Below are 27,349 nucleotides of genomic sequence, written 5' to 3' on the forward strand. Positions count from 1 at the left end.
ATATGATTTCCATTTATTTGAAGAATTATATCAGCATTATTAAGGGGTTAGGTGTCATAGGAACTATGAGAGCCAGAGTTGGAGCAGGACTCCGATGAGTTAGGGGATGTAGGAAGGTAAAAAAGCACAAAGATGGGAGTCATTGCAAAGATTTTAAATTCTCAGTTAAATTTTTACAGTCAAAGGTAAAATCGGGAAACAAAGGCTGATATATGACCCTATCTCTGATTAAAACTGCCTATATTTCTCATATTTCCATTTTCCAACACAGCTTTTATAAATAGTGGGATCAATACACTTCTATCAGAAAACTTCCTGGAAATGGTTAAAAAAAAATCGTAGTTCTTAAGTTGCTGGCAGCTTATCAGAAGCAAAATTGTTGAAACTTCCCAAGTTATATGTGGTGGGCTGGGCGAGAAATTGTAATGAAACGAATATATATATGCATTTCATCTGCTAAATAATGTACTCATGTTTATAGTGATGTGATAACACACTTTGGAAGAGCTTTAGGAACTTGGATAATGCTGCCATCTAATTCCACCGTGGGGTTAAGGAGCTGAAGTGCAGCGGTACAAGGTCTCCTGCCCCAGTTTTTCAGGCGCATGCCTGGCAGAGGAGCCTGCCCGCGTGTGTGCAGCCTTGTACCTCTTTGTGGCTCCAAAATACCCTCTGCTTGTATTTCCCCGATGATGCGCCCTAGAAACTCCCCCCAGCAGCTGTGACCTTTCTCCAAGTCCCGAAGTTTGAAGTTGGAGGGGCTGTAAAATACCAGAGCTCGCCTGGAGGACAAAATATAGTAACGGGCTGGAAGGAAACAGGCGTTTTCCCGGGAGGAAATGGTGCAGGCAAACAGTAGCGATGGAGTATTCGGGGAGTGAAGGCGATTCCTCTGATGAAGAGTGCTGTTTCTCGGGGAGCAGCGATGAGTACTCCTGTGATGAAGCCCAGAACATGCCCGAGTCAGTGCTCGCAAGCAAGGCTTTCACATAATTACTTGTTGCATTTAACGCCGTGCACGTCTAATAATTACTTGTTGCATTTAATGCCATGCATTTCAATTAACTACTTTTGTGTTTAAAGCTGTGTACTTCTAATAACTACTATTTGCATTTAGTGCCATGCACTGAAAATAATCACTTCTTGCATTTAATGCCATGCACTTCTAGTAGTTACTTTTGCATTTAATGCCATGCACTTCTGGTAATTACTTCTGCATTTCATGCCCTGCGCTTCAAATAACTACTTGTTGCATTTAATGCCATAGGCTTCAAATAATTACTTGTTGCATTTAATGCCATGCACTGTAGGTGGTGGCCACCTGTCGAAATACTACCTTTTAAAACACTAACTGACCATTTGTTTTGCTTGAAGGTGACTGAGGTTAATTCGTAGATCAGTGGCACAGCCCTAGGTGTGTTTGTCATTTTTAAGTGTACGTGAGGTGTTGGCGGTGTTTGGAAGTCTGAGCGTGTCGTGTATTTCACAGCTGATGCACGCAAAGGTTTAAAGTTTGTATAGAACTTCAAATATGTTGAGTTTTTCCTTCTGTTCTTAGAAACTTGATGAGATTTTTAATCCTGCTTGCAGCCTGATTGGTAAACACCCCCTAACAGGAGAGCACGTGAGGTTTATAAACCCACTGACAATAGATTTAAACTGTGGAAACAGAAGGCTGCTTTCCCCCATCGGTCCCTTCGTTCAGCATTTGTGGGACAAGGGTCCTGCAGTGGTGGCAGAGGGGGGTTGTAGGCAAGGATGCACAGGATGGCTTTGGAGATAGCCAGAGATAGTGATTTCTCGATTTAACATGTCATATATGAGCCACTTCATCGTTCATTTAAAAAGAAGTGGTTTCTTCCTGACTTATCAGTTATTTCTACTCGTGCAGAATGTAAAGAAACCTCCGAATCGCGTGACGTTCTGCATTACAAAAACCCTGCCATCCCTCCGGTTCTGGTGTTTGTGCTAAGTGAGATGCCCTTTGGGAAAGTGCCTTCGTTCTACATTAATTTCATGCTGATTAAAAGGCTGTATTACGTACAAGATAGTGGAAACTGTAACAGTTACTTGTGCATTTTAATCTCTAATGTTAAGGTTTATTTAAAATGTTTAAACTGAAGCCACCGATAGCTGTATTTTACTTGTCTGTAGTTATATAACTGCAATATAGTAACTATAATCATGTCTATAATCTATAACTGTAAAGGTGTAAACTGTATTTTTGTGGCAGAAAGTCATCGGAGATAATGGGACAAATATGTTAAGTTTTAACAGGAATTAATGGACAACCAAAAGGTTTGCCTACTTGTTTTAATGTATTAATATACCGGCAAAAGTTGGCTACAGCAACTTAATGGGATATTAACTATTATCATTCCTTATCCTCTCTATATTTACCAAAGTTTGAGAGATTAATAGAGATAATTGTCTGCTGCTATTCGGCTACTCCTTTCTACTTACTTTAAATTACCATGATTTTATTTATCGGTATGGATAAGTCAGCACTAATACACACTTAATTTCATTGAAAATAGACTCAAAGACAGCATTTGAATGTAGGCTTCAATATTAATGTTTCTTTCATTTGTATTTCTGCTTGCTCTGTTTTAAAGATATTAACGATAGCTCAAAAGTAATTATAATTAATTAATTAATTATTACCTTAAAGGGAGAGTGCACATTCCTGTATAGGTGGACATGCACCAGGCTTTTTTTTACTATATTACTGCTTTAATACCTCCAGTCTTTAAACAGGGGAACTGCTATTTCTAACAGCATTTTAAAATCTCATTTTCTACTTCAGTGGAAATGTACGGTGGTTTTCCAGTCTAAATGAATTAGGTGTGTTTAAAAGAGGTGGGTCTTTTTTGCCTGTAATCCACTTACCCTTCATATGTAGAAAGGTTTGGAGTGGATTTGAATAAAACAGCAGCTCTGAATCCTGTGCATTTGTTGGCCGACACAGAAAATGCAACGACATCTCTATAACCCTGGCGAAACACCAAATCGGTCTGATTAAAGTGGATTAACTTCATATTTTATAGCTTGGGCTGGCCATGGCCAAATTCTCGGTGGGGCAGGGAAAGGAAGAACACAAAGCATTTGGTAATGAAGATCCTGAAAAAATTCTAAGTGTGATATTTTTTATTTCCGAAAAGCTGGTGAAAAGTACCAGTGCAATGTTTTAATGCTGAGACCTTTCAAAAGCTCCATCCTAAACAGACCCTTTTTGTAGGCACAGTCCCAACCTCTGTTGTGCTCAGAGAGCAAACGCATAGCGAGTCCTATAGCGTACCATATATGTTGTACCTGATCTGAGTAGCAGAGCAGACGTCCTACTTAGCTGGATGCTTCACATTCCAACGTTGAGATATTATGTAGGTTTTTGCAGAGAAGGACATGAGCAGAAGTTGAAAAGTTCATAAATAAATCTATGCAAATAGCTAATATTTTGATAAAACTGTTTCTGTGCACAAATGTGCGTAGTTAGAAACGAGACTTTGCCTAAAACAGATGACAAGCATGGGCTGATGCGTGGCTGGATGTCTTATTTACGAGGGCAACCTGTTCCTCTTTTTCTGCTCATGCATGGTTTTTAGCTTGTCGTGCTTGAAGCCTGTATGGATGATGAACATCAAATCAATATGGGGAAAAAACTGTGGAACCCAGAAATTTATTCTTGAAGTGCTTTAGGAATGCAGTATGTTTGGAAATAAAAAGATGGTCATGAAAATAATACAGCTTGCTCAAGAAATGTGTTTTTTCTTTCAGGGAGGATGTCAGAACGGCCAACGTCATTGCAGCTGAAGCAGTAACTTGTCTGGTCATAGACAGAGAGTAAGTACATCATTTTCCTGCCTTGAGGAGGGGGTGTATCTCCAGTTTGCACCTTTTACAGTTTTTAACTAGGGCCTTTCATCATTTTCTCCAGAGAGGTCATTTAATTTTGAGTAATACATTCACAGTCCTTGATGAAGTAGAGGGAAGATCCCCCTAAATCAACAAGACAAAACTCAGTAGTGACACATGGAGAAAATTAAGACGCGCAGAAAGACAAAAGTGGAAGTAAATGGGGAGATAGCATTACTGTGGAAACAGATCCAGGCGTTATGGTGCAACGCAGATTGAGTTTGTGTCAGCAAAATGTCAAGAAAGGCATCAAGCTTCTGGCAAATGTTAAAGCAAGATGTTGTTGCTCGATCCCACATGGGGTTGGAGAGCCCTCGGCCAAAGGGTATAACCCTGCTTGAAGCTCTGCAGCTCAAAGGAGATGGAGGAGATCAGAAGAGTAAAATAATGTCTTATATAGGGAGCTTGAAGGCATTAGGGGGTTTTAATCTAGAAAAGAAATGCCTGGGCTCCAGAAAACAGTGCTGCAAATTCAACTGCTCTCTACAGTTGTTGGGAATGGGATTTAAAAAATCAGCATTACGTTGAAAATTCAACATGACTCTTGGGGTGGTTTTCTGGTTGTGAGGGCAGTGAAGCACTGGCATAGACCATCAAAAGGTACTGACAAATCTTCCACAGGGAATCTTTCCAAGGGAATGTAGTATAGATCTGTGAAACTGTAGGAGACACGGGTAGGATGAATGGGGATTGACTTTTCACTGCCTCCCCAGTGCAAGAACCCAAAGAAACCTGCAGGAGGGAGGTAAAAGCCGAAGGGAGGCGGCTTTTCACGCAGGGCTTGCTCACAGAGCTGTAGGAAAATGAGAAGAGTTTGCAAGTGTTCAAAAGGAAAAGAAATCCATTGGATTTATTAAATATGTAAGACCTACTTCTGGGCTAGGAAGTTTTGTAGAGCTGTAGGAGAGTGCCGAGGCAAATATCCCAAATGGTTGCTCTGTCCTTGAGCTCTTCCCCGGCCACGTAGTCTTGATGCAAGACACGGTCAAAGGTCGGATGCTGGGTTAAGAGTGACCTCAGAAGCCCTTCTTATATTCTGATGAGATCTATGAGAGATGCTGGAGGATGTTGTGGGGATGATCTACACTCAGTCCTGCTTTAATACAAGTGTTTTGTATTCCGTTATCTCTTGAGATTTCTTACAGTCCTTCATTTCTAGAAACCTAGCATTCTGTAATGGCTGAACGGGGGTGTAATACTTCAAAAATCCTAGGTCTTCTGATATGTTAGTTTGGTTACAATCAATTTTAAAAAATTACGGTCTATCCATTGAAAGCAGATGGTGAACTTCAGGACTGTCAGCTGAGTGGCTTTCTTGCACATATGCAAGCAAGGTAGTCTGGTAGATAAAATACGCCTTATTCCTTATCGTTCCATGGGCCAAAGAGAAGACGAATCGACATAATTAGATAATTTAGCTAGCATTAGTTCAGAGAAATATAAAGCAACAAGTGATTAATTTACACATTTTTTCTGAATGCTTCTGCAAGGAATGTTTTTGGTTTGTACTGTAAGCATTTAAAAAACCCCGAATAACTAGTACTTGCAGAGTCAGTCCTTACCGATCATTTTACAGACTGTTTCTTTCCTTGCCTACTGTGCCTTTTTCTCGGTATACAATGCCCTTGAAATAGTAAGGAAGTACAAGTTCAATTTAAACTGATGAAGCTGTAGTTAATCTATACCAGAGATTCTGGTAATGCTCTGCAATTAGTAGCAGAGTAAGACTATTTATAAGAATCCTATTTATAGTGCAAAAAAAGTAATGCTATTTATAGCACTATTTATAGTTCAAAGAAGGTTGTCCTGTGTCCTGGCCAGTTCTGATTTCCTTGTCATAACTCTTCTCTTAGATTACTATTTGATAGGTATGCGGATAACTATAGAAGCTAGTTTTAACACAGAGAAAATCTACTAAGACTTCTTTAAATTTGGAAAATTGTGCAGACGCTGTTCTGTTAATGAGGAAAAATAGCATTTCTCTATATCCAGATGTGGTTTAACCTGGCAGGCAGCTGAACACCACACAGCTGTTCGCTCACTCCCCCCCTCCCCAGTGGCATGGGGGAGAGAATAAAAATAAATAAATAAATAAATAAATAAAGTAAAATATGTGGGCTGAGATGAAGGCAGTTTAATAGGATGGAAAAGGAAGGGCAAAAAATAATAATGATAAAAGAACATACAAATTAAGTGATGCACGATGCAATTGCTCACCACCCACTGACCAATGCCCAGCCAGTCCGCAAGCAGCGGTACCCCCCCCACCCCCCCCCGCCAACCCCCCCCAGTTTATATGCTGAGCATGACGCCGTATGGTATGGAATGTCCCTTTGGCCAGTTTGGGTCAGCTGGCCTGGCTCTGCCCCCTCCCAGCTTCTCACTGGCAAGGCCTGACAAGTTGAAAAGTCCTTGACTGGTGTAAGCACTACTTAGCAACGACTAAAATATCAGTGTGTTATCAGCATTATTCCCATCCTAAATCCAAAACACAGCACTATGCCAGCTACTAGAAGGAAAAAAAAAAAAAAAATCAACTCTATCCCAGCCGAAACCAGGACACCAGATACACAGAATATTACAACATTTGCTTTGTTACAGTGGTCACAGTAAGTGTTCACGTTGAGTTATATGCAAAGTAGCAATGGAAACTGGAAGTCAGCTTTTGTCGTGGTTTAGCCCCAGCCAGCAGCTCAGCACCACGCAGCCGCTCGCTCACTCCCCCTACCCCGAGGGGATGGGGGAAAGAATCGGAGGAGTAAGAGTGAGGAAACACTCCTGGCGTGAGAGAAGAACAGTTTAATAATTGAAATAAAGTAAAATAGTAATGATAATAATAACAATATAATAATGATAATAACAATAATAATATACAAAGCAAGTGATGGCCAATGCAATTGCTCACCACCCGCAGACCAATACCCAGCCAGTTCCCGAGCAGCGATCGCTGCTCCCCGGCCAACCCCACCCAGTTTATATACTGAGCATGACGCCATATGGTATGGAATAGCCCTTTGGGCACTTTGGATCAACTATTCTGGCTGTGCCCCCTCCCAGTTTCTTGTGCGCCTGGCAGAGCATGGGAAGCTGAAAAGTCCTTGACTGGCATAAGCAGTACTGAGCAACAACTAAAAACATCAGTGTGTTATCAACATTCTTCTCCTACTAAATGCAAAACACAGCACTATGCCTCCTACTAGGAAGAAAATTAACTCTATCCCAGCCGAAACCAGGACAGCTTTACCGACAGTCGGAAGCTGTTCTGCGCACACAGAAGGAGTGACACATGGCATTAAGGTTGCCTAATATTTTCTATTACAAGATGAGCTCTTCGCTTAATCAAACAGAACTATCGAAGCAGCCATTTTCATGTCTGTGTGCGTGTCTCAATCTGAAACATTTCAGCAAAATTGATGTTGCAATTTCAAAGAACGAGTTATGGGAAAATATAATTTCCTTAACGGTCAATCCATTTCTCTGAGAAACTGGACCATTTCAGTCTTACTGACGGTAGGGGTTAAAATTACCCATTGGCGTTACCTTGTCATCAGAGTAACTCTTCGAGCTTCCTTTTAAAAGTCTTCCCAAGACATCCAAAAATTGTTCCACAGAACACTTGAGAGCCACACTGCTAATACAGCTGCCATACTCCCATCTAGTTAACGCTTGAACTGTAAGGGTCACACCTTGGTATCACCGCAAGTTATTCCTAAGAGACATGAAAGACTGGTCTCTGGATTTCGCAATATTATGAGCAATTGTAGGGCTGTTTTATTTGCTGGAGGATTTTGAGGGTAATAATACAAGAAACTTTCTTTATAGGGATGAGCCAGGCTACCAAGCAAGTTCTGGGAGAGTTGGGTTTGAGATGGCACATTGCTTAAGCATGAAAAGATGAAATGGTTTGCCTAAAATAATTTTGGAAATTCAAAAAATATGCATTAAAATGCTACAGGGATGAAGCAGTGGGAGTTGAAAATACCACGAGGAAAGCCAAACAGTGGTACGTGATGGGTCTTTAATTACCAAACTCTCACGATGTCTGTGTTGGCTTGCTTTTTCATTTCCTTGTGAAACAAGAAGGCCATTACAGTGACAAAAACACCCCAAAGGCACCCAAAAAGTAGTATAGCTATTTCTTGCAAATCTGTGTAGACATGCTTTGCAACAGTGGATTTTCAGCTTCCTTTTCTGATGTAGAAATGCGCAGAGCGTGATCTACCAAAGAAAACAACCTGCAGCACAGCAAGCGTTTGATGTGTCCCACGGACTTTAAGCCATTTTGTTTCCACTTGTCCTTGTCCTGAAAATATTTGTTAGGAAGGACAACATTGACATTCTTTCCGTCTTGCAATTATCTTTTTAAGTCCCTTCCTTTGCTAGAATAATGAATTTCAGTGGGATTTGGTCCTTAATGCACTCTGGCTTCATCAGCAGTCTCCACCACACAGGAGGTGAGATAAAGCAAATCATCCGGCTCCAACCAAGCTGTAGGAGAAATTTCAGCTGATTTTGCTAAGGCTTAACATCAAATTATGCTGTGTTTCACTCCCATGTGAATGAATAAATATTGCTAGTGAACAACCTGCGAGTTGAACATCCTTTTCTCTAAATTGGAGAGATAGGGATTTGATGGATGGACTGTTTGGTGGGTAAGGAATTGGCTGGATGGTCGCATCCAGAGAGTAGTGGTCAATGGCTCAGTGTCTGCATTGAGATCAGTGATGAGTGGTGTCCCTCAGGGGTCTATGTTGGGACCAGTGCTGTTGAATATCTTCATCAATGACATAGACAGTGGGATCAAGCGCACTCTCAGCAAATTTGCAGATGATGTCAAGTGGTGCGGTTGACACACCTGAGGGACAGGATGCCGTTCAGAGGGACCTGGACAAGCTCAAGAAGTGAGCCCATGTGAACGTCATGAGGTTCAGCAAGGCCAAGTGCAAGGTCCTGCACCTGAGTCAGGGCAATACAGGCTGGGGGTTGAAGGGATTGAGAGCAGCCCTGAGGAGAAGGACTTGGGGGTACTGGTGGATGAAAAGCTGGATATGAGCTGGCAATGAACCGTATCCCGGGCAGCATCAAAAGCAGCGTGGCCAGCAGGTCGAGGGGGGTGATTCTGCCCCTCTACTCTGCTCTGGTGAGACCTCACCTGGAGCCCTGTGTCCAGCCCTGGAGCCCTCAGCACAGGAAAGATACGGACCTGCTGGAGCTGGTCCAGAGAAGGCCACAGAAGTGATCTGAGGGCTGGAGCACCTCTGCTACGAGGAAAGGCTGAGAGAGTTGGGGTTGTTCAGCCTGGAGAAGAGAAGGCTGCGAGGAGACCTTATTGCGGCCTTTCAGTACTTAAAGTGGGCTTGTAAGGAAGATGGGGACAGACTTTTTAGTAGAGTCTGTAGTGATAGGACAAAGGGTAATAGTTTTAAACTCAAAGAGGGTAGATTCAGACTAGGTATAAGGAAGAATTTTTTTACAATGAGGGTGCTGAAACACTGGACCAGGTTGCCCAGAGAGGTGGTAGATGCCCCATCCCTGGAAATGCTCGAGGTCAGGCTGGACGGGGCTCTGAGCAACCTGAGCTAGTTGAAGGTGTCCCTACTCATTGCAGGGGGGTTGGACCATATGACCTTTAAAGTTCCCATCCAACCCAAACTATTCTGTGATTCTATGACTCTATGAACCTTCAGGAAGATGTCCTTCAGCAATAATCTGAACCCAACAGTGAAGAAGATACAGGCTCAGCGTGAACTTTTAATTTGGTTGTTCTTTTAAACTCGGTGAACTATTTCACATAGACTCTGCATCGTATTTTCCGATGCTAGCATGCGTGGCATAGAAGAAACATGAATGTGAGTGTTCATTGTGTTAAATGAGTGCTTTAGCTCAGTCTGTTGATACCGTTTTGGCCTAGACATAAGAAGCCAATAAGTGGTGGGAGTCAGTAAACTTGGGGCAGAACACAGGGAAGGTGTGGTGTGTTCTTTTAAGGTAATAAGAAGGAAGAGAATGTAACAGCGTGTAAGTTAATAGCAACAGGGGAAGTATATTTATTCAGGGAATGTAAGTTACTGAAGATCAGTGCATGGGATCCTTGAGCTGGAAGCTGTGTATGGACAATATATCACATGCTATAGTTCGTGGAGGAGAAAAAATGAGAGTTTAGATTGCAACTGGAAATTATTCTGGAGTTTGGATTGATTTTGAAGACATGGAGAAGTGGATGCACATAGAACTGAAACATTGCAGATACCAGCTGAGGCGTCAGTGGATGGCAGATGTCTTGATAAGGACCATGACTCTTCAAAGGTAATTTCCCCCCCTTCAAAGAGGGGGGAAGCATGAGCTAGCAGGGGGAAAAAAGGCATAAAGCAATAGGTTTGTTGTGCTGGGGAATGAACATAATAATGAATAAGCAGCAGGCCATTACTGAAGATGAGAAAGCAAGGAAGAACACCTAACTCCAGCCAAGAACTGGAACCTGTGAAGAAATCCAAGCTGTGACTGTACAAAGAAAGGAGATTGTGCAGCTGATATGGGAAGTTCTGCAAGGAATCTGTTGTAAAACTGGGGATTGTGCAGGGAGCCAGAGAGGGCAAACTGGGGCCCCCCAAACAGCGGGAATCATGGGCTTATCCCAAAACCAGAAAGGCATGTTGTGTGTCAGGAGTAAAGGCGCAAAATTTATGCAGAGATAACAGCAATATGATGGAGGACCAACCACACATGAAACACAGCTGGAGAAAAATATTGATTAAGGTAATAGGGATTAATTTCATAGGGATTCAATAGACTGGAACCTAATAAGGTGGAGGTGTCCAGCATGGATATCTGTTTTGGGTCAAAATTGCTTTGAAGAAGATAGTAAATGAGTAGTAGTAAAGGCACTTCTGGATGTGTTTGGATGTGGATGTGTTTAGATATGAATAGCATAAATACAAAAAGTTTTTGTGGAAAGAGAGATTTCTGGACCTGCATCATTATAAAAGACTGTAGATTTCCAGAGAAGAGAGAAACATAATTGCTACTAAAAATGGAAAATCCCAGATATTCCTGAATAGGATAGTGTAGCAAGTGGTCACTGAAACGGCAGAGTTGGTTGGAGCAGGTTTTGGCACGTAATGAACACAAAGTCACGGGTTGTTTTTTGGTAAGCAGTGATGAGCAGACTGTGGAACATAACCTTGGATGAAATAATAATTTGTTGATTTAGCTTAAATGAAATAGTTTAAAAAATAGGTCTGTAATTGATTCTGAGTACTAAAAATGGAAAATTGAGAAATTAAAGGAGCTCTTTGGGAAAACAGCTGGACAGGGGCACCTACGATTGCTTCATCTAATGGGCTTCAGTTCTTAGAAATCTGCATCACAGAAAGACAATACATTTAGGAAATGATTTATAGGGATTTATAGGGGTTTGTGTTTGGGATTGGCTGAAGAGAATTGACTGGTTTGAGATCACTACCAGAATTTAGAAAACCTATAGAAAATGAAGCGAGTGTCAGAGGTGGGATTTTGAGGTGAGGTAACTGCTGTGGTGCAGTCGTACAAGGTCTACAGTGACCACATTGGGAGTACCGTTAATTTTGATCACCCAAGGAAGAGGACTATGACAGCAAATAGATTATTTGCTATAACATTGAGTTGTCATCTTGCCAGAAAAAATTAGTGTAGTCCTACCTGTTCAGGTGTATTTCAAAGAAACAAGCTTAGTAATCAGTAGGAAAAAGTTCCAGGGAATTTCATTTTATATTCAAAGTTTCAACATGTCCATGCATGCTGTCATTGAAGAGGAGGTTCCTCTAACCCAGTAGGGAAAGCAAAGTGAGACGGTGACAAGGCTGATCGAATGAGGATGACAGCTTTGCTAAGGGACTTTGCCACCAGGCAGGCTAGTGTCTTCTCCGTGCTCAAGCTTAATAGTAAGACTGGGTTGATTCAGCCAGGCTGTCTAGAGGGAAGGAGGTGTTCTTCCTGCTAGCTGTGAAGCATAGACTCAGCTGGGGGGCTTAGGAAATTGGCTTGAAAAGTTCAGCAGAATCCACATATTGTTCATGGGAATTGTAAAACTGTGTGTCTGACCATTTCAAGGAATTTGTAGAAGCCTTTGGATCCATGGGGAGCCAAACAGCTCATTGGAAAAATACAGTTTTCTTCTGATCAAACATATCATCTAGAGAACAAGTCTTACGAGGAGCGGCTGAGGGAACTGGGGTTGTTTAGTCTGGAGAAGAGGAGGCTGAGGGGAGACCTTATCGCTCTCTACAAGTACCTGAAGGAGGTTGTAGTGAGGTGGATGTTGGTCTCTTCTCCCACGCAGTTAGCAATAGGAAGAGAGGAAATGGCCTTAAGTTGCATCAGGAGAGGTTTAGATTGGATATTAGGAAAATATTTCTTTACTGAAAGAGTGGCCAAGCATTGGAACAGGCTGTCCAGAGAGGTGGGGGAGTCACCATCCCTGGAGGTTTTCAAAAAATGGGTAGACGTGGCACTTCAGGACATGGTTTAGTGGGCATGGTGGTGTTGAGGTGACAGTTGGACTGATGATCTTAGAGGTCCTTTCCAACCTTAATGATTCCTAGTTTTACTTTCATTAAAAAAATAATCCAGCCACCAAGCCAGGAAAGATGAAATTAATTATTACTCTCCCCTTAATTGGTTTAGTGGTGGACTTGGTAGTGTTAGGTTAATGGTTGGACTGGATGATCTTAAAGGTCTTTTCCAACCTAAACGATTCGATGATTCTATGATTCTGTCATCATCTAGGTAAACATATTAATATTTTATAGTGGTTGTTAGTTGTCAGATGTCTTTTATTCATTTTTAATTCCAAGGACAATTTTTCTTCATGATTTGTAGGCTTTCTGTGTTTATGACTTTCTAAGACTCTATGTAAAATAAAATGGAGACTGCTGCTATTTAAGTATTTCCTATTGTAATACTGCAGTAATTCATCCTCTAGGAAGAAATTAATTGTGGGAGATGCATGACATTGGTGTCTGTGAAGTGTTTCAAGTTTGGCCCTGTCATACTTCATCTTAGTGGATTTTCAAGCTCTCTGGAGGGGTTATTAGGTTTGTTGCAGAAATACAGTTGGACTGATTGGGGAAAAATTAACAATTACAATATGCTGTATTTGATGGATTGGTCCTCTAGGACTTTTTCTGTAAAACATCTTCTGATAAAAATTGTGTAGACACAAGTGGGACAACCTTCAGCATCTGTTTTGTAAATCAATTTGAATAAACACATACAGACACACTTTACTTGCAGATACTTTGTAGGGAGATAAAACAGGAGGAAAAGGTTCAAAACGCATTCCTAACATTTTGATCGTCATTGGAACCCTGAGAGAATCATAGAAAAGTTGGTGCAACTTCTTAAACTTTTCTTTTTTAACATGTACCTCTTGAACCTGAAAAAGTTTTTGAAAATGTTCATAGATTCTCAGGAACTGTTAAGAATATTTACTCTGAGGTTGATTGAGGTTCATCTTTTATTTATATGTGATTTTTTCCTCCATATAATTTATTTATGTTGATAACAATATTTTCCTGGAGCACTCCGATTTACCATGTGTAAATGTTATGGGTGCTTGGAGTATAGAATTGCCTAAAGCAAATGTTAGAGAGAGGACCTGAAGGATAAGAGCCACTAAAACTCAAGGCACAGCTGCTGCTGTAGCTGGTAGTGCTATAAACCTACATGGTATTTGCAGATATTGAGTGCTAAATGCTGTTTTTTCTGCTTATTGTCTTCTTTGGTTACACATATCAAGATGATGCAGTGTTTTTAAGGAAATTTTTTTAAATGTTTCAGGTATTTTCAGATTTTTTACTTTGGATTTTAGGGTTTTGTCCTTATTGGAAAGCCTGATTATGGTTTGTGATGGGGATGGCTATGAGGTGTCAAGAAAGGTTGGTCTATCAACCCTTTTGGCAATGGAAATTGGAGAAAAATAAAATAAAAATGTATTATCCTAGCATGACTGACTCTATACAAGCTGAGCTGAGCTTTTTCATTGGAGATTTTAGGTTTTGCTGCTTTACTGTTTTTCCCAGTTGGGGTGAAGTTTATCCATGGAGAAAATTGGTTATGAGGAGAGAATAGAAAAAATGAAGAGAGAAGGCTATGTGGAGAAAAAAAAGGAGCGGTTTTCTGATTAAATTCTTGGGGAAGTTGTGTCTGGGATGATACTTCAACAGTGTTGAGATAGGCAATAAAGAAGTGACTCCAGTGAACTTCAAAATCTCGCCCAGTCCTAAGTCTTGCTTAAGATACTTTAATAAAAACTTAAGGATATTAGACTAACTGTTGTTACTCCTTTCGGCAACTTTTTCTTACTTGCCCATATAATGTTTTGCTATACAAAGATTTATTTGCATTGCCAAAAAATATTGAATGTTTAACGCTGCCACATTTTGTAATCACATGAAAGCAAACCAAGCCTAGCTATTTTAAATTGCATTTTAAGGCTTAGCTCATGTCTTACAGCGTTCCAGGAGGATTACGGTATTACTGTGTCTCAATTAATTGCCTAAATATCTGTTTGTGGTGCAGGTGACCATTACCATGCTTTGCTTTCACTGCCATCTTTCAAGGGTTTGGCTTCATCCTATGGTACATATTCAGCACAAGAAAGATAAACCTTGATTTGTTGAATGAGCTGAATTTTTCCTAATTTCACTGCTGAGTAAGGAATTTGGGGTCAAAAAGATGCTCTGGTGATTAACACGTTTTAATATTGAAAATTACAGCCTGGCTTGTTAAAAAACCCTAACGCAATTTCCGTGCAGGACCAAAGGGGTCTTTGCCTTCTCTTCCTCGTTAATGAGTTCCCGTTGCTTTCCCTGTGCTGCATAAGTGATTTCCTAGATTGTATCATTTAAAATACTATGAATTAAACAAAGTGGAAAACTCGGGTAATTTGTGTGGGCAGAGGATATTTCCAGAGCAGTGATGACTGTAATTATGCAAAAGGCCATCCTGGAAAAGCCCGTTACAGCAAGCAGCTCTAGATCCAAACCAGTATAAATAGCTCTCCCAACTATGACCTCTTGCCTCGTATTTATTACAATAATGGGTAAAATATGGCTTTTCCCAGCTGCCGTTCACAAAGCAATATAATTAAGCCTCCTTTCATTCTTCTGGAGGTCATGTCCCCGCTTGCCGCATGCACGTGGGGTACCTTGCTTAGGGTCAGGCATCCCCTGATGCAGCAGAACACTTAAATATCTACTTAAGACCATACGGCATGTTTAAGCTGCTTAGGCAAAGCACGGTCCGAACAGTTTCATCGCACTCAAGGCCAAAGGGAGCGCGAAGTCACCCTGGTTAACCTCGTACGTAGCAGGGTATTGCATTTCGCAAAGCTGCACTCCGCTCAACCCAAATGCATCAGGTTGATGGGTTCTGCTCGTTGCTGTATTTTCACAAACAGCTGGGGTTTGGAGCTTTTCGGTCAGTAGGTTTTTCATCTGTGGCTCTTTATCCTATATAATGTCATGTGATCTGAAACCAAGTGATTTAGGGGGAAAAATGCAAATGATCTGCAAACTGTTACCTTTATTAACCTACCCTATATTTTCCTCACCTGCTGAAGAGCATTAATTCTCATTCATCCTAAAAGTCTTTGTTGAGAGAGGGACATATTCAATATTCTGTTCTTAGTAAATTTGTAAATTTGGTCCTAAGTGGTGATTTTTTTTTCCAATTTTTTCAACTTTTCAATTAATTTTTTTTCAACTCTTTCATAGCCATTTCTGTTCTTCAGCTCTGTGTTTAGTGCCTCAAGAGTGTCACGAACATATAGAAGCTGGAGGAACTGCAGGACTTTCTGAAGCTGTGACCTTAAGGCAGAGATTAGTCAGGAGAATGTAGTTTTCAGCAGTTCATCCTTTCAAATTAGCCCAACTCTTTTCTCATTTTGCAAATGGCTCTTTCCTTCTTGAAAAAAGAAAACCTGTGTGTGACAGACACATTGGAAATGATGGAAAGGTATAGTAGGGAACTATGGTTTTCACCTGGAATATTTTCAGTTATAGGTGTTAATTCATTTCAGTTATTAAAATCACTAAAAATATTCAATTTGTATTTCTTATTTAGTCTCTGAAGCTGTGTAATATCACTACCAAAGACATAACAGTTATATTTTTAATATTTTTTTTTCTCTGGAGTGATGCTCATTAGCTAATCAAATGGTCATTGGGTCCATTTGTTTGAGTCACTCACGATATAAAAAAATTTTCTAATTCTCTTTCTAATATGGCTATGCCCTTTGTATCTCCCCTGGGGCAGAGGATGGTGTTAGGGGACTGCTGAAGCTACTCACAGCTTGTACAGAAGACAGGCCTGCACCAAGTGTATCAGGCACTCCTAACATTTCACCCCATCTTACTCAGTTTAACCCAATTAAAGCCAGATTTCCTCTTAAATGTCATTAAGTGATTTGGCTTATGACAATTTGCTTGCCTTTCTGCCCTCACTTTCTTTTCCTTCTCTGCTTCCACCTCCCCCCATTTTATTTCTCTCTGCTGTGTTTTTGGTCACTGTTTCTCTTAAGATGAAAAAGCTAAGATACAGAAATAAAGATTAATCTTCACTTTGAAAGGAGGGAGTTCTCTAGGGTTACTGGTTGGAGGACAGGAATATGGTGGTGGCACCTCACCAGCATGGGACTTAGCAGCCACGTTGACAGATTTACTCTAAAATCTGTATTAGAGGGAGGGGAATCTTAGTAGTAATTGCAGGGGGTTCAGTCCCTAAAAAAGGTGGATAAATAAGTTTGGATCTCTTGGCATTGGTTATTGCATTTCCACCCCTTTCCACCATGTCTGAGGCCACGTTTCCCAGCAGATGCCCAGCCCTGGCCCAGGTTTGGTCGGTCACGGCCATCCCCGGCATTGAGGGATGGCACCTGGTTGCTGCTGAAGAACCGTGTTGGCTTGCTTGGCTCCCAAATGGAGACTCTTCCTCTGAAAATGCCCCTTTGTTTTTACAGCTCCTTCAAACATCTGATTGGCGGCCTAGATGACGTTTCCAATAAAGCCTACGAAGATGCAGAAGCAAAAGCAAAGTAAGTGTCTGCTTGTTGTGTTCAGCGTAAAATCTTAACCTCGTTTTTGTTGATGGTACATCATTGTAATTAAAAAAAACCCTGTTTTTTCTAGACACAATAGTATAAAACAGCTTAAAAAGTAGTGAATTAGGTACTTACTCTGAATTTTCCTCTGGATGAGCCTCCTTCTGTCTCCCTGGCTCTCTCGGTGAATATGGGAGGACCAGAGGGAGATAGGTCTCCTCAGGTCAGTGCCCAGAGATGAGTGGGCCCAAGGTCCGTCTTAATCACAATATTTGAGTCCACAGAAGTACTGTATCTTCAAAATTTATCGAAAAATAATTCTTTTGAAATATTTTAAGCTGAGAAATTACAGATCCTGGAAAGCTCGGGTAATGAGGGAAGTTGTTGTTGAATACGATTTGTTTCTTTAGAGAACTCGGTCAGACATTTTCGCAAAGTCAAAATGTGTTCTGAGACAAAGAATGGGAAAACGAGTTTGTCATTTTTGAATTAATACTAAAGCTACTTTGATGTGAAGCAATATATTCATCTGAAGTCCTACTATAAATATTCATTCCTTTCAGAAGTGAACTGTAGTGTATTTTAAAATATTTCCAGAAAAAACTCACTCTTCATTCATTCTTGATCTACAATTTGTTTTTAATAGGAAAACTTTGTTATGCCTGTACTTTGATGCTATACCAGCAATAAAGCTTTTGAAGAGGAACGTGTTGTGATTAGAGGGATATGGAATATAAGCCAAGATGATTCAAAGGCAAAAGTAGTTTAAAAGAAAACTGAAGTTGCTCTGTACAAAATTATTTTACTTTTCTTCTGGTTTGTTTTTTTTTTATTATTATTATTATTATTATTACCACATTACAGAAGGGTTTAGGTGTTTTCTCAAAGTCAAATGCTCGGTGTGACTGTTAATCAGTGGTCTGCAGCCGTCTAAATTTAAGATTGCTCTTAAGTTATACATAGTAACTTCTCATTAAACCAGAGGGGTTTGAAATAGTTTGTAACAAAGGAATTTGGCACTTCTGTGGACAGAAGAAGAGAAGACCTAATTAGTTGATTAAAAATAACTTTTTGTTTCTTTCAGAAAGTAAAAATGTGTCCGAAGAAACTTAGTTTCTTGGACCAGGCCGGCTAATATTGCAAAGTACCCACAAATTTAAGATAGTATTTTCTTTTTTATCATCTTTGAGTGATATTTGAAATACATTTTTCGTCACGTTTGATTTATTTTAAAGTACTAGAAGGCACCCCACAGTTGCATTTTTGTTTAGAATAATATTTCCCTGCCCCAAATCAAGCCTGTAAGCTTTCTTCTTCAAATGCTTAAGTTCCCTAAAATTCTTGTTCATTTAATTATGAAGGCAGGAGGCTATCAGCCTCTTTTACCATCCCAGAAAATAGGTGGTTGGGGCACAGAATGCGAAGTCAAATGGACACAGTGCTAGAGCAGCAGATAACTAGCTATTAGATATTATAGATCAATATGTATTATTATATATATTAGCTATTAGTACCAGCTGAAAACATGGCATTTTAATGCCAGTAGCAGCTTATGCAAAGTGTTTTACAAAGTGCTGGTAAATTAACTTAAGCAGCTTCAGAGAGGTGGTCCGAACTATCCCAGGCATGTGCTATTATTATTTTAGAATTTTTTTTTTGGTAGTGTTGCTATTTGGATTCTATTGATTTCCATCTGAAAAAAAAAGGGAGAAAACATTTGTAATGAAACTGGGGATTTTTGGTTTTAGTAATAACATGATGTGATTATCACAGAAGCTTTTATATGGTTACGCCACAACCCAAGCAAAATTTGCAAGTAGGACTTGCCATTCCCCATTTTGTAGTCTGTCTTTTCACATCTACAATTTTAAGCTGTATTACTAATAGAGTATCACGTAGTAATTTGTTATCACAGGCAATGTTTGTGTGTGCAGATTGTATTGGAGACTTTTGGGGGATCTTTTTGTGAGTTTTACGGGTGGGGTTTCAGGATCCCTTGTGCAGTTTGGACCTGTTTTGGATAAACTCTTCATTTTGGGAACCAACGGGCCAATGTTGACCTTAATGTTTTTGAGCTTTTATCTTCTTTATTCCTCTTCTTTTCTTATAATGCCAAGTACTACATCCCAACGGAAGGGCAAAGCGAAGGATTCTTGGTGATGGAGCAATTGTTCCCCAAAAGGAGGAATTGATTAATTTTGATGGCAACTTTTCTATCTTAAAAGTCAGAGGCCTGTGCTTGAGTCTTGTCACTCGAGACTGTAGGTGACAGTGACATTATTGCCCTTTGCATTTTGACATTTTGACTTTGAAAAAGCGGAAGGGATCGGTGCTGTCTGCCTGGAGAAACATTAAAAAAAAGGAATGCTCTTTTGAAAGATATGGCATTTATTAGTCAAATACCATATTCAAGTTTGCTTGACTCCTTGAAAGCAAGTGCGTGCCTGCAAAAAGATGAATAGAAGAGGGAAAAATGGCAAAGTTACTTTGAGAGTAAAGCGAGATGCATTGGAAGCTGCTGCAGAAAGTTTTGTCGCTTGAGAGTTACTGTTTCTATATCTCTCAAGATAAAATTCCTCTGGGAGAAAAAGCTACTTGGCAGAAATTTTAACCTGGATTACTTTTCAAGCAGCTGTTAATTAGCTCCAGCTAATTGTCTTTCAAGGGCTTATCTTTTCCGAGGGGAAGTTTGTCAAAGGGAAGAACTCGGCACATAAGCGCATTCGGGTTTGGCGAGGCTTTACACAAATCACATTAAAAAATCTTTTCCCTTCTCTTGGCTTCCTTGTAGCTAGCATCTCATTTTCAGTGCTTGTATGGCAGGTGGCAGAAGGCCTTTGGATGATAGAAATTTTCTGTATACCCATGTCTCACCGTGGATCAGGTGGATCAGGATGATCCACGCAAAGGTCAGACGTTCAGCAGATGTAACCACACAGAGTAAATACAAAGGACATTGTTGTGAGACATCATTACAGTGTCAGAGCCTGCTTTTGGTTGGTGCAGTGGCCACATTGAGGGCCAAAATATGAACAGTTTAATTTTTTCTTACCAGTTGCTGTTGATTAAGAAATCTGAACTGAAATGATACATATAAAAATACCCACAAAATGGCAGCAAATATATTTTCATATAAATCTACCATATCAAGGTGATTATTAAATTCCTTTTCATTTGTAGGCTCCTGTTCAGCAAAAGCACAGGTTTAGACTACGTCCAATGCAGGGTTCATGTTCCTAAACTTGGGCCATGGGCAGGAGTTCATTGCAGAAATATCTACCAAATCAGTGGCACTGGTGCAGTTTTTTTTATCTCCATGCTAGAGCGTGACCCTGGGGTTACAGAGCTGGTAGTTCCAGTGCAAGACATGACTTGAGAGGATGTTAGGGAGAAGTTACAGGGTCAGAAGATCTTTCCACGTATCCAACAGTCCTCCAGGTCTGACAGGGCTGAACAGCTTTTTGTGGAGTTTATCCCTTGGTGACCTGGCGTTTTCCCAGCTAAGCCCTGAGATATGGTTAGGGTGCTCCTAGGACCTGGGAAAATGTTCTAGCAATCAAGGTGCTGTAGGCAACTGATCTACCACTTCCTACCCTTGGGCATGATTTGAAGGAAAGAGCAAACTCTGCTTAGCTCTTGAAGGCAAAGAAAATACGGACCACCATTCAAAAATAGTTTGGCTGAGCAGAGGCGCTTCCTGCACCACTAAATGAGGTGTCACATGGGGACCATGGCTTCAGGTTTCTGCATACTGGCCGTGATGGTTGTAGGTATCTTTCTGTTCTGCATGGGAACCTTTGGATTGTGTCCTCAATACCTGGCTCTTGGCCTGCACAGGCAGCTGGAATGCCCAAGACAAGGCTGTGTCAACACTCCAGGGGGAAGGTGCCCAGGAGTCCCTGCCAAGCAGACCTTGAAGAAAGTTGTGTTCTTCAAGGGCGTTGGCCTTCCCTCAAGAAGACATCTCTCTGTCTAGGAAAGCAAGTGTGCACCTGGGCTGCTGAAAGCAGTGGGATTCAGCAGAGTGGCTCATGTGCCTGAGCTGAGTCAGCTTTGATGCCACTTTGTGAGTTTCCTTAAAGTCAGTTGACTATAAAAATTGTGGCTTTCACCTAAATAGAAGAAGCCTTTTTTATTCTCATGATTACAGAGATTGTCTTTGTAACATGAGCTTACTCCAGCGCTGGAACTGATTTACTTCTTTACTACTAACACCTTACTACCCAACTAATACCTATTTTGGAGACACTTTTCCCTGTTTTTTGCAAGCTTGGGATTGGCAGTTCTCCTTAATGTCCGTTCTTTGTGTCCAGTCTCTTAAGTCAGAAATCATCGATGTATTATCAGTGAGGCTATATAATATTCTACTCCTCAGATGTATTCAGATAAGTTAATAAATTAATCAACTAGTGAATATTATAGTTACATCCTTACCAGAGTAAAGGTGAAGGAGAGAGGCAAACCTTTAATTCGGTTCATGTTCTGAGGAAACGGGATTTTCAGAAGAATGGTGCTCATGTCCCGGTGTCAGGCCCAGCAGCGTTGGTATTTAGGGCATGAAGGAGATAGCTAAATAAGCAGGAGACCCATCTAAGTGTAGATTACTTCCAGATGGAGCCACTACTGCAGGTCTCATAAATCTAAAAGGAAACACGTGGCTTCTACTGGAGTTCTTGGTGCCAAGTGAGGTGAGGGTTCAGCAAGCACCATTATCTCCAGGCACACAAATCCCTTGTGCTGGCGTCTTCCCCATCCAGAAACCTCATGAAGTTAATCTCTGCACACTACTTCAACCACTAACAAGGTCATCACATGAAGTCCCCTCTGGCTTGGTCCAGCCTTTCCGTGACATGGCTGTGGCAAGGGAGAGCCTCTCCCATGTCACAGGGACAAGGACAGCAGCAAGGTGGCCCTCACCACCAAGCTGGGAAAGCTGGTAGCTGCCTGGGCTTTGCCTGGCCAAGCAGAGCGTATCTGCTCCGATGACCAGGGTCCCTGCACTCCTTTTCTCCTGTCACATCCAGAATTATCTGCTGATGTTGACATCTTCTGCGGCAGCGGGGCTTGAAATTAATACACTATTGAAGTCCAGACACTGGTGCCTTCATGCTGTTGCTCCAGGCTCTCTGCAGATGTAGGCTATTTGGATTGCACTTTTTGCTTATTTTTTTTGATTCCAGGTGCCCTGGGGGAGTACGTCTTGGTACTCACAGCCAAAAGTGTCTCCTTTTCATAGGACTTGAGGAGGCAGGGACCTCTGTGTGGTTATACAACACCTCTTCCTTGCCTAGCAGCTCTGGCCCCAGATGCCCTTTGTCTTTACTTAAGCTGTGTTTAAGTAAAGAGCTCCATCTGAACCTTTTTTTTTACCAGCCAGTCGTCCCTTCTTTTACTTTACACCTCCCCTCTCACTACATTTATTGATAACAAAGCATCCTAGCAGTTCATTGACTTAGTTTAGGTGTAGAGGGCAGTTATTAATATTTTTCAATTTTATATGCTTGCTTTATAGATATTTTTCCCCTTCCACTCTGTCTTTAAAGGTAAAATTGACTTTATTCTAATGAGAAAGGTACAGATACAGCTTTACAGTTTGATCAAGCAAGGTGGTATGGTGCCCCATCTTTTTTTCCTTTCATTTGCTGCTTACAAAATGGTACTATGTACTGCAATACCTTTTAGCACTAGATTTGTTTGAAGATGCCAGTTTAGGAAGTTTTCATCTCCCAGACGTAAGCAAGTGCTTGTGTGCGTGGATAGGCTGAAGCCTGCTCCTGACGTCTCCCGGTGGCTGGAAGCTGGTGTTCAGGTGCCATCTGCTGTTGAAGTCTTCCCCCGAGCTGCGTCCAAGTATCGTGTTTTGCCAGATGAAATCCCTGTATCCCCCAGGCTGTCTCATTTCTCCCTTGCCAGCGTGTTTACAAGAGGAAGTATTGTCAAAAGTGTCCTGTGTGGCTCCTCGCTGGTGCTCCTTGGAGGTCCACTGCTGGCTCTATGTGTGTCTCCTTCCTATACAGCCTTTTCTTTTGCTTCATGAGGTTACCTTTGAGAGTTATTTTAAGAGTTGAAGTTGTCTCTGAGAGTTGAAAGCTTATTGCACATGGATAGGTCTAGGTATTAGTAAGTAGCACAGATCCAGAGGAATAGAAGTGTAGAGAAAAAAATGTTGATGACAGGGACCTGCTGTACAGACTGTTTGCATTTCTGTGGGGTTTTCCTTTGGGGTACTTCAAGTCTGGTTCCCTGGACTCAATGTTAAACAGTGCTTGCAGCACATAAATCAGCTCCTGAAGCATGTCTTCCAGTTTAGAATCACCTGAGAGGAGCCCAGTTTCGCGCTCTTGTCCCACTCAGAGACAGGAGAAGGACCCATCAGGGGACTTGCTTCAGAAACACACTCCTCATCTAGGCTAAGAGATATTTTAATGCACCTCATGTATAAAGACTGCTCGTTATTAAGAACCTGATTGCCGTGTTTGTCTGAAGGTGGTTGGCAGTGATCTGACCATAGATGTTGGTGCACCTGTAGTAGAGACATCTGCTCTTTGGTGGTCTGTGGGTACCAGGGTGCAAGTTCTGGCCAACCTCTCCATAAACATATTAAGGCTGGAGTTGGCCCTTCAGCTCCAAAAAATGGGCCATGGCACAGGCAGAACCCAGTTTATCTTGATGCAAACTCTCTGTTTTGGTAAGGTGGGCAAGCTTTGCAGATGCTGTGTGTGCAAGCACACTGGTATGCAGTGGTTTTGACTTACAGCCAGTCCGTGGATTTTGCGTGAATAATAAACTGCCCTGCGTATGAGGAAAGGATGCTTTTTATTTCTTTATCTTGTTTTGTTTCAGAAATACAGGTAAGATAAACCAAGAAAGATTTTAACTCCTGCCAAAAGGGAAATTTTCAGGGTTAAAAGTTCCAAAACAGGAGCTACCAATTAAAGCGAATGATTTAATTAAGGTCTGACTTTCTGTTGGGCCACAGCTTTGGAAAGCTTTGGCTGAAATAATTCAGCGACGCACGGAGTGCAAGTAGATTAGTAATTTTTCTGCAAGAGAAAATATTTTCTGGCTTACAGCATTAGGAAGGTCTGGGCAGCCTAAGAGTTGTAATAATTGGCTCCATCTCCCTCTGTGTCAATTGTTTTCTGAATTAGGGACCATATGGGAACAAGCTTTTGCCTTGTCTCTCTGCAGTGCCAGACTGGGGGGAGAACCTCGTGGGATGTGCAAAAAGGGGGGAAAAAAGCTCGTTAATGCTATAAAAAGCAGAGGTTGCAATCATTTCTTTCAAGCTGTGTAAATAATTAAAATAATTCTCCTACTTGGCGAGTGCTGTGGAGAAATCATAACTGAGCATTGATACCTGTTAAGTTTGTATGAGTTTAAATATCTTGCTGTTCAGAAAAACCGAGACTTTGGATGGCATTATTTGGCCTCTGGTATGCAAGCGCTTTTTTTCTTTCTGCTGGAGAATGTTGCATGTAACAGAGTTTAGCCTTAAATAATTTGTAATTTCATCCTGAAGCCACTGGTAGTTTGTATCCAAGGCTGGCTGTCAGATTTTCCCAGCTGCTGGAATAAGTAGGTGTTTACTTAGAAAATAAGATCTCAGGAATCATTTTAAAATGCAAGAGCCCGTCAAGATAACATGCAGATTGATATCCCTAAATTAAGGTAGCGGAGACTGCTAAATTGTGACTTTCTTTTTTGAAGGTGAATTGCTGTTTGCTTGCAGACTTGCATTACTCATGCAGAGATCTGTGCTGGGTAGACTTTATGGCTGCTTTTCTCTTGAGAAAATGCACTGTGTAATGCACTGTGTCGTTCACGAGGGATATATTAAATTAGCTTTTAAAACCAGGTCATTTTTATTTGGGTGATAACCTATATGCTTTCCTCTTGCTAACTTGCCCTTTCGATATGATAATGGGCTGTGTCAGATGGGAGCACTAGTGAAGAAGAAGCAGTGCCTTTGAAGCAGGCTGCTATTACAGTATTTTACTGCATTTGTTTTATAAAATTAGGGCCTGTACTGATGCAATCAAAATGCAGCAGAAAGCTTCTGACAACAAGGAGTCTCACTCCAGAGGAAACAGAAAAATGTTGCGGCGAATGCATCCGTGTGCTCAGCAGTTCAAGTTGTACAGGGTAGCACTGGATGGAAACCGAGGTCTGCACATTAGAAATAGTAACCATTCCTTTGACATTTATCTAAATACTTTTTCCAGAAACTGCTGAGAATACTTATACTAATCCCAGTATGGTCATTTAGAGCTTTGTGTAGCACAGTCTTGGTAGCTTTCAACAGAAACCTTGGCAAACGTTGGCATGCATGAGGGGTGGAGAGGCAGAGGTGGCATTAAAACATTTTTGCACAGTTTCTGGGTCTGTACATTTGGCATCCAGCACATTTTTGAGCTGTCCTGAAGATTTATCTAAATAGCTTTGTAAGTATTACGCCACTGGAAGATGAGCTATTTCTGTCCCACTTTCGTCAGGAGGACTTAAATAACAGAGAGCCACTTGAACGGAGTCAAATATATTATAAATAAAACTCCATGATCCTTCTACTATAGGAAGCTACTGATTTTTTGGAACTGCTGGAAATAGTTGTGGGATTATTTGTGGCTTTTCCAGTGCCAGAGTTGCCTGCTAGGCCAGTTGTCCTTGGTTGTACCTCACCAACTCCTATGAGATCCACAAGCATTGGTAAGGGAAAGGAAAGGAAAGGAAGGAAGAAAGAAAGAAAGAGAAAGAAAGAAAGAAAGAAAGAAAGCCAGTGAGAGCTGAAGAGCAAGTATGTGGATGGTGCTGGCACCTGGGGAAGGTATGGAGGAAGAGATTTGGGCTCCGGGAGGGCAGCACCAGGGGAGGAGGTGGGGAAACACCACTCCCCACTGCCAAATTGGCTTGGTAAAGCTGGAAGAGGTGTTGCCAGATAAAGACGGTTTTTCCCATTTACCCGAGAAACTTCCCAGGCTGGGATGTGATGGGAATAGCTCCGAAGTTTTGAAATGTTGGTGTATGCAGTTGTTTAAACAGCAGGGAGAGGGGAAAGAGCAGAAGGTGGAGGTCCATATTGCAAAGGTGAGTGAATATTAATTATTTTCCCTGTGAAAGTTAGTAAGCGTGGTACCCGAAAACTGCATAGCAAATTCAGTTGACCCTGGAACAGTAATTGTGCCAGATTCAAAGATGAAATTCAATCACTGAACTGTGAAATGGAAGAAATTTAATCCCACTGTAAGTGAAAAGCTCAGTGCAGCCTTAAATCCAAACACTGCTGACACTTCCATCCCACCAGCAGCTGATCCACCACGACAGACCATTTTTATTCTTTCCCTTCTCCCTTTAAAGAACACATAACTGTGTTTCCTGAAGGCTCAAGTTAATTTCCATATATAGCTTACAGTCTAGATGTAGTCCACGTTAAACTCAGGATTTCTACCCGCATCTCATCCTTGCCTAGTGAGCATGAGCAGTATTGGACCACTGCAATATTGGCCATGTGGTGCCACCTATATTGCCAACACTCAACTGCAAGGCTCTGTTATTTTGATTTCTCTTAATTTTGCTGAACGTTAAGCACTAAACCAAAGGCAGGCCACGAGGCACTGTAGACGAAGAGCAAATGATACTGCTGAGATGGGTCTCTGCCTTCACTGCTGCCGGCAGCCTGCTGTGGGACCCACATGAGGCAATGCTCCCCTCTTTGTGTGCCACGGGAAGGCGACAACCTCCCACTACAATAACTTACTCTGCAACGCCGAGTAAAGGAGGTTTACTTAAAAAAAAACCCTGAGGCTTCCAATATTCTTGATGGATGCTGAGAAACTGCTGCCATGTGATAGTATTATTATTTTTTCCACTTGCTTGTTTGCAGCACTTAGGGTATTCCAAACCCCACAGCTGGGCAGTGTGCTTATTTATCCTGACTACACTGTGCTCCGCTTACATTGATTTGCCCTCGGTTGCATTTGCTGTATTTTCTCAGTGCCTGACTGAATACTCCATTAAATGATTTGAGAAGTGCTGAGCTCTAAATCTTTAAATCATCTGCTTAAAAAAAGAAAGGAAAAACTGTTCTCATGATTTAACTGATCCCAGAGCTTTTACATAGGTATAGAAAGATAAACCATAAAAAATGTAGATAACATGAAATTTTGAATATGTGAGAAAGCTCAGTGTCTGTAAACGTTTAAAGAGAAGATCAAAGTCTGATCTTGCCCATTATTTTGGATGTTAATATAAAACTACCTGGAGGTTTATAATAGGGATATTGTAATTAAATTTCTGATATAAGTTGAAAGGACCTCATTCATGGCTGTATTTAAAATTCATTTTAGTAATGGGAATGAAGTG

At 41.2% G+C, this 27,349-nt stretch overlaps 1 protein-coding gene across 2 annotated transcripts in view; it reads left to right on the forward strand.

Annotated features, from left to right (window-relative positions):
• PRKG1 (protein kinase cGMP-dependent 1) overlaps positions 1–27,349 on the forward strand; it is a 539,578-nt gene that overhangs the window by 457,751 nt on the left and 54,478 nt on the right. For both annotated transcript variants that reach the window (XM_075717461.1, XM_075717460.1), the window contains exons 8-9: positions 3,775–3,840; positions 16,910–16,984. In XM_075717461.1, coding sequence (XP_075573576.1) covers positions 3,775–3,840; positions 16,910–16,984 — 141 coding nt within the window. The remainder of the gene's footprint in view (positions 1–3,774; positions 3,841–16,909; positions 16,985–27,349) is intronic.

This window comes from Pelecanus crispus, chromosome 10 (genome assembly GCF_030463565.1).
Source record: "Pelecanus crispus isolate bPelCri1 chromosome 10, bPelCri1.pri, whole genome shotgun sequence".
Lineage (NCBI taxonomy): Eukaryota > Metazoa > Chordata > Aves > Pelecaniformes > Pelecanidae > Pelecanus > Pelecanus crispus.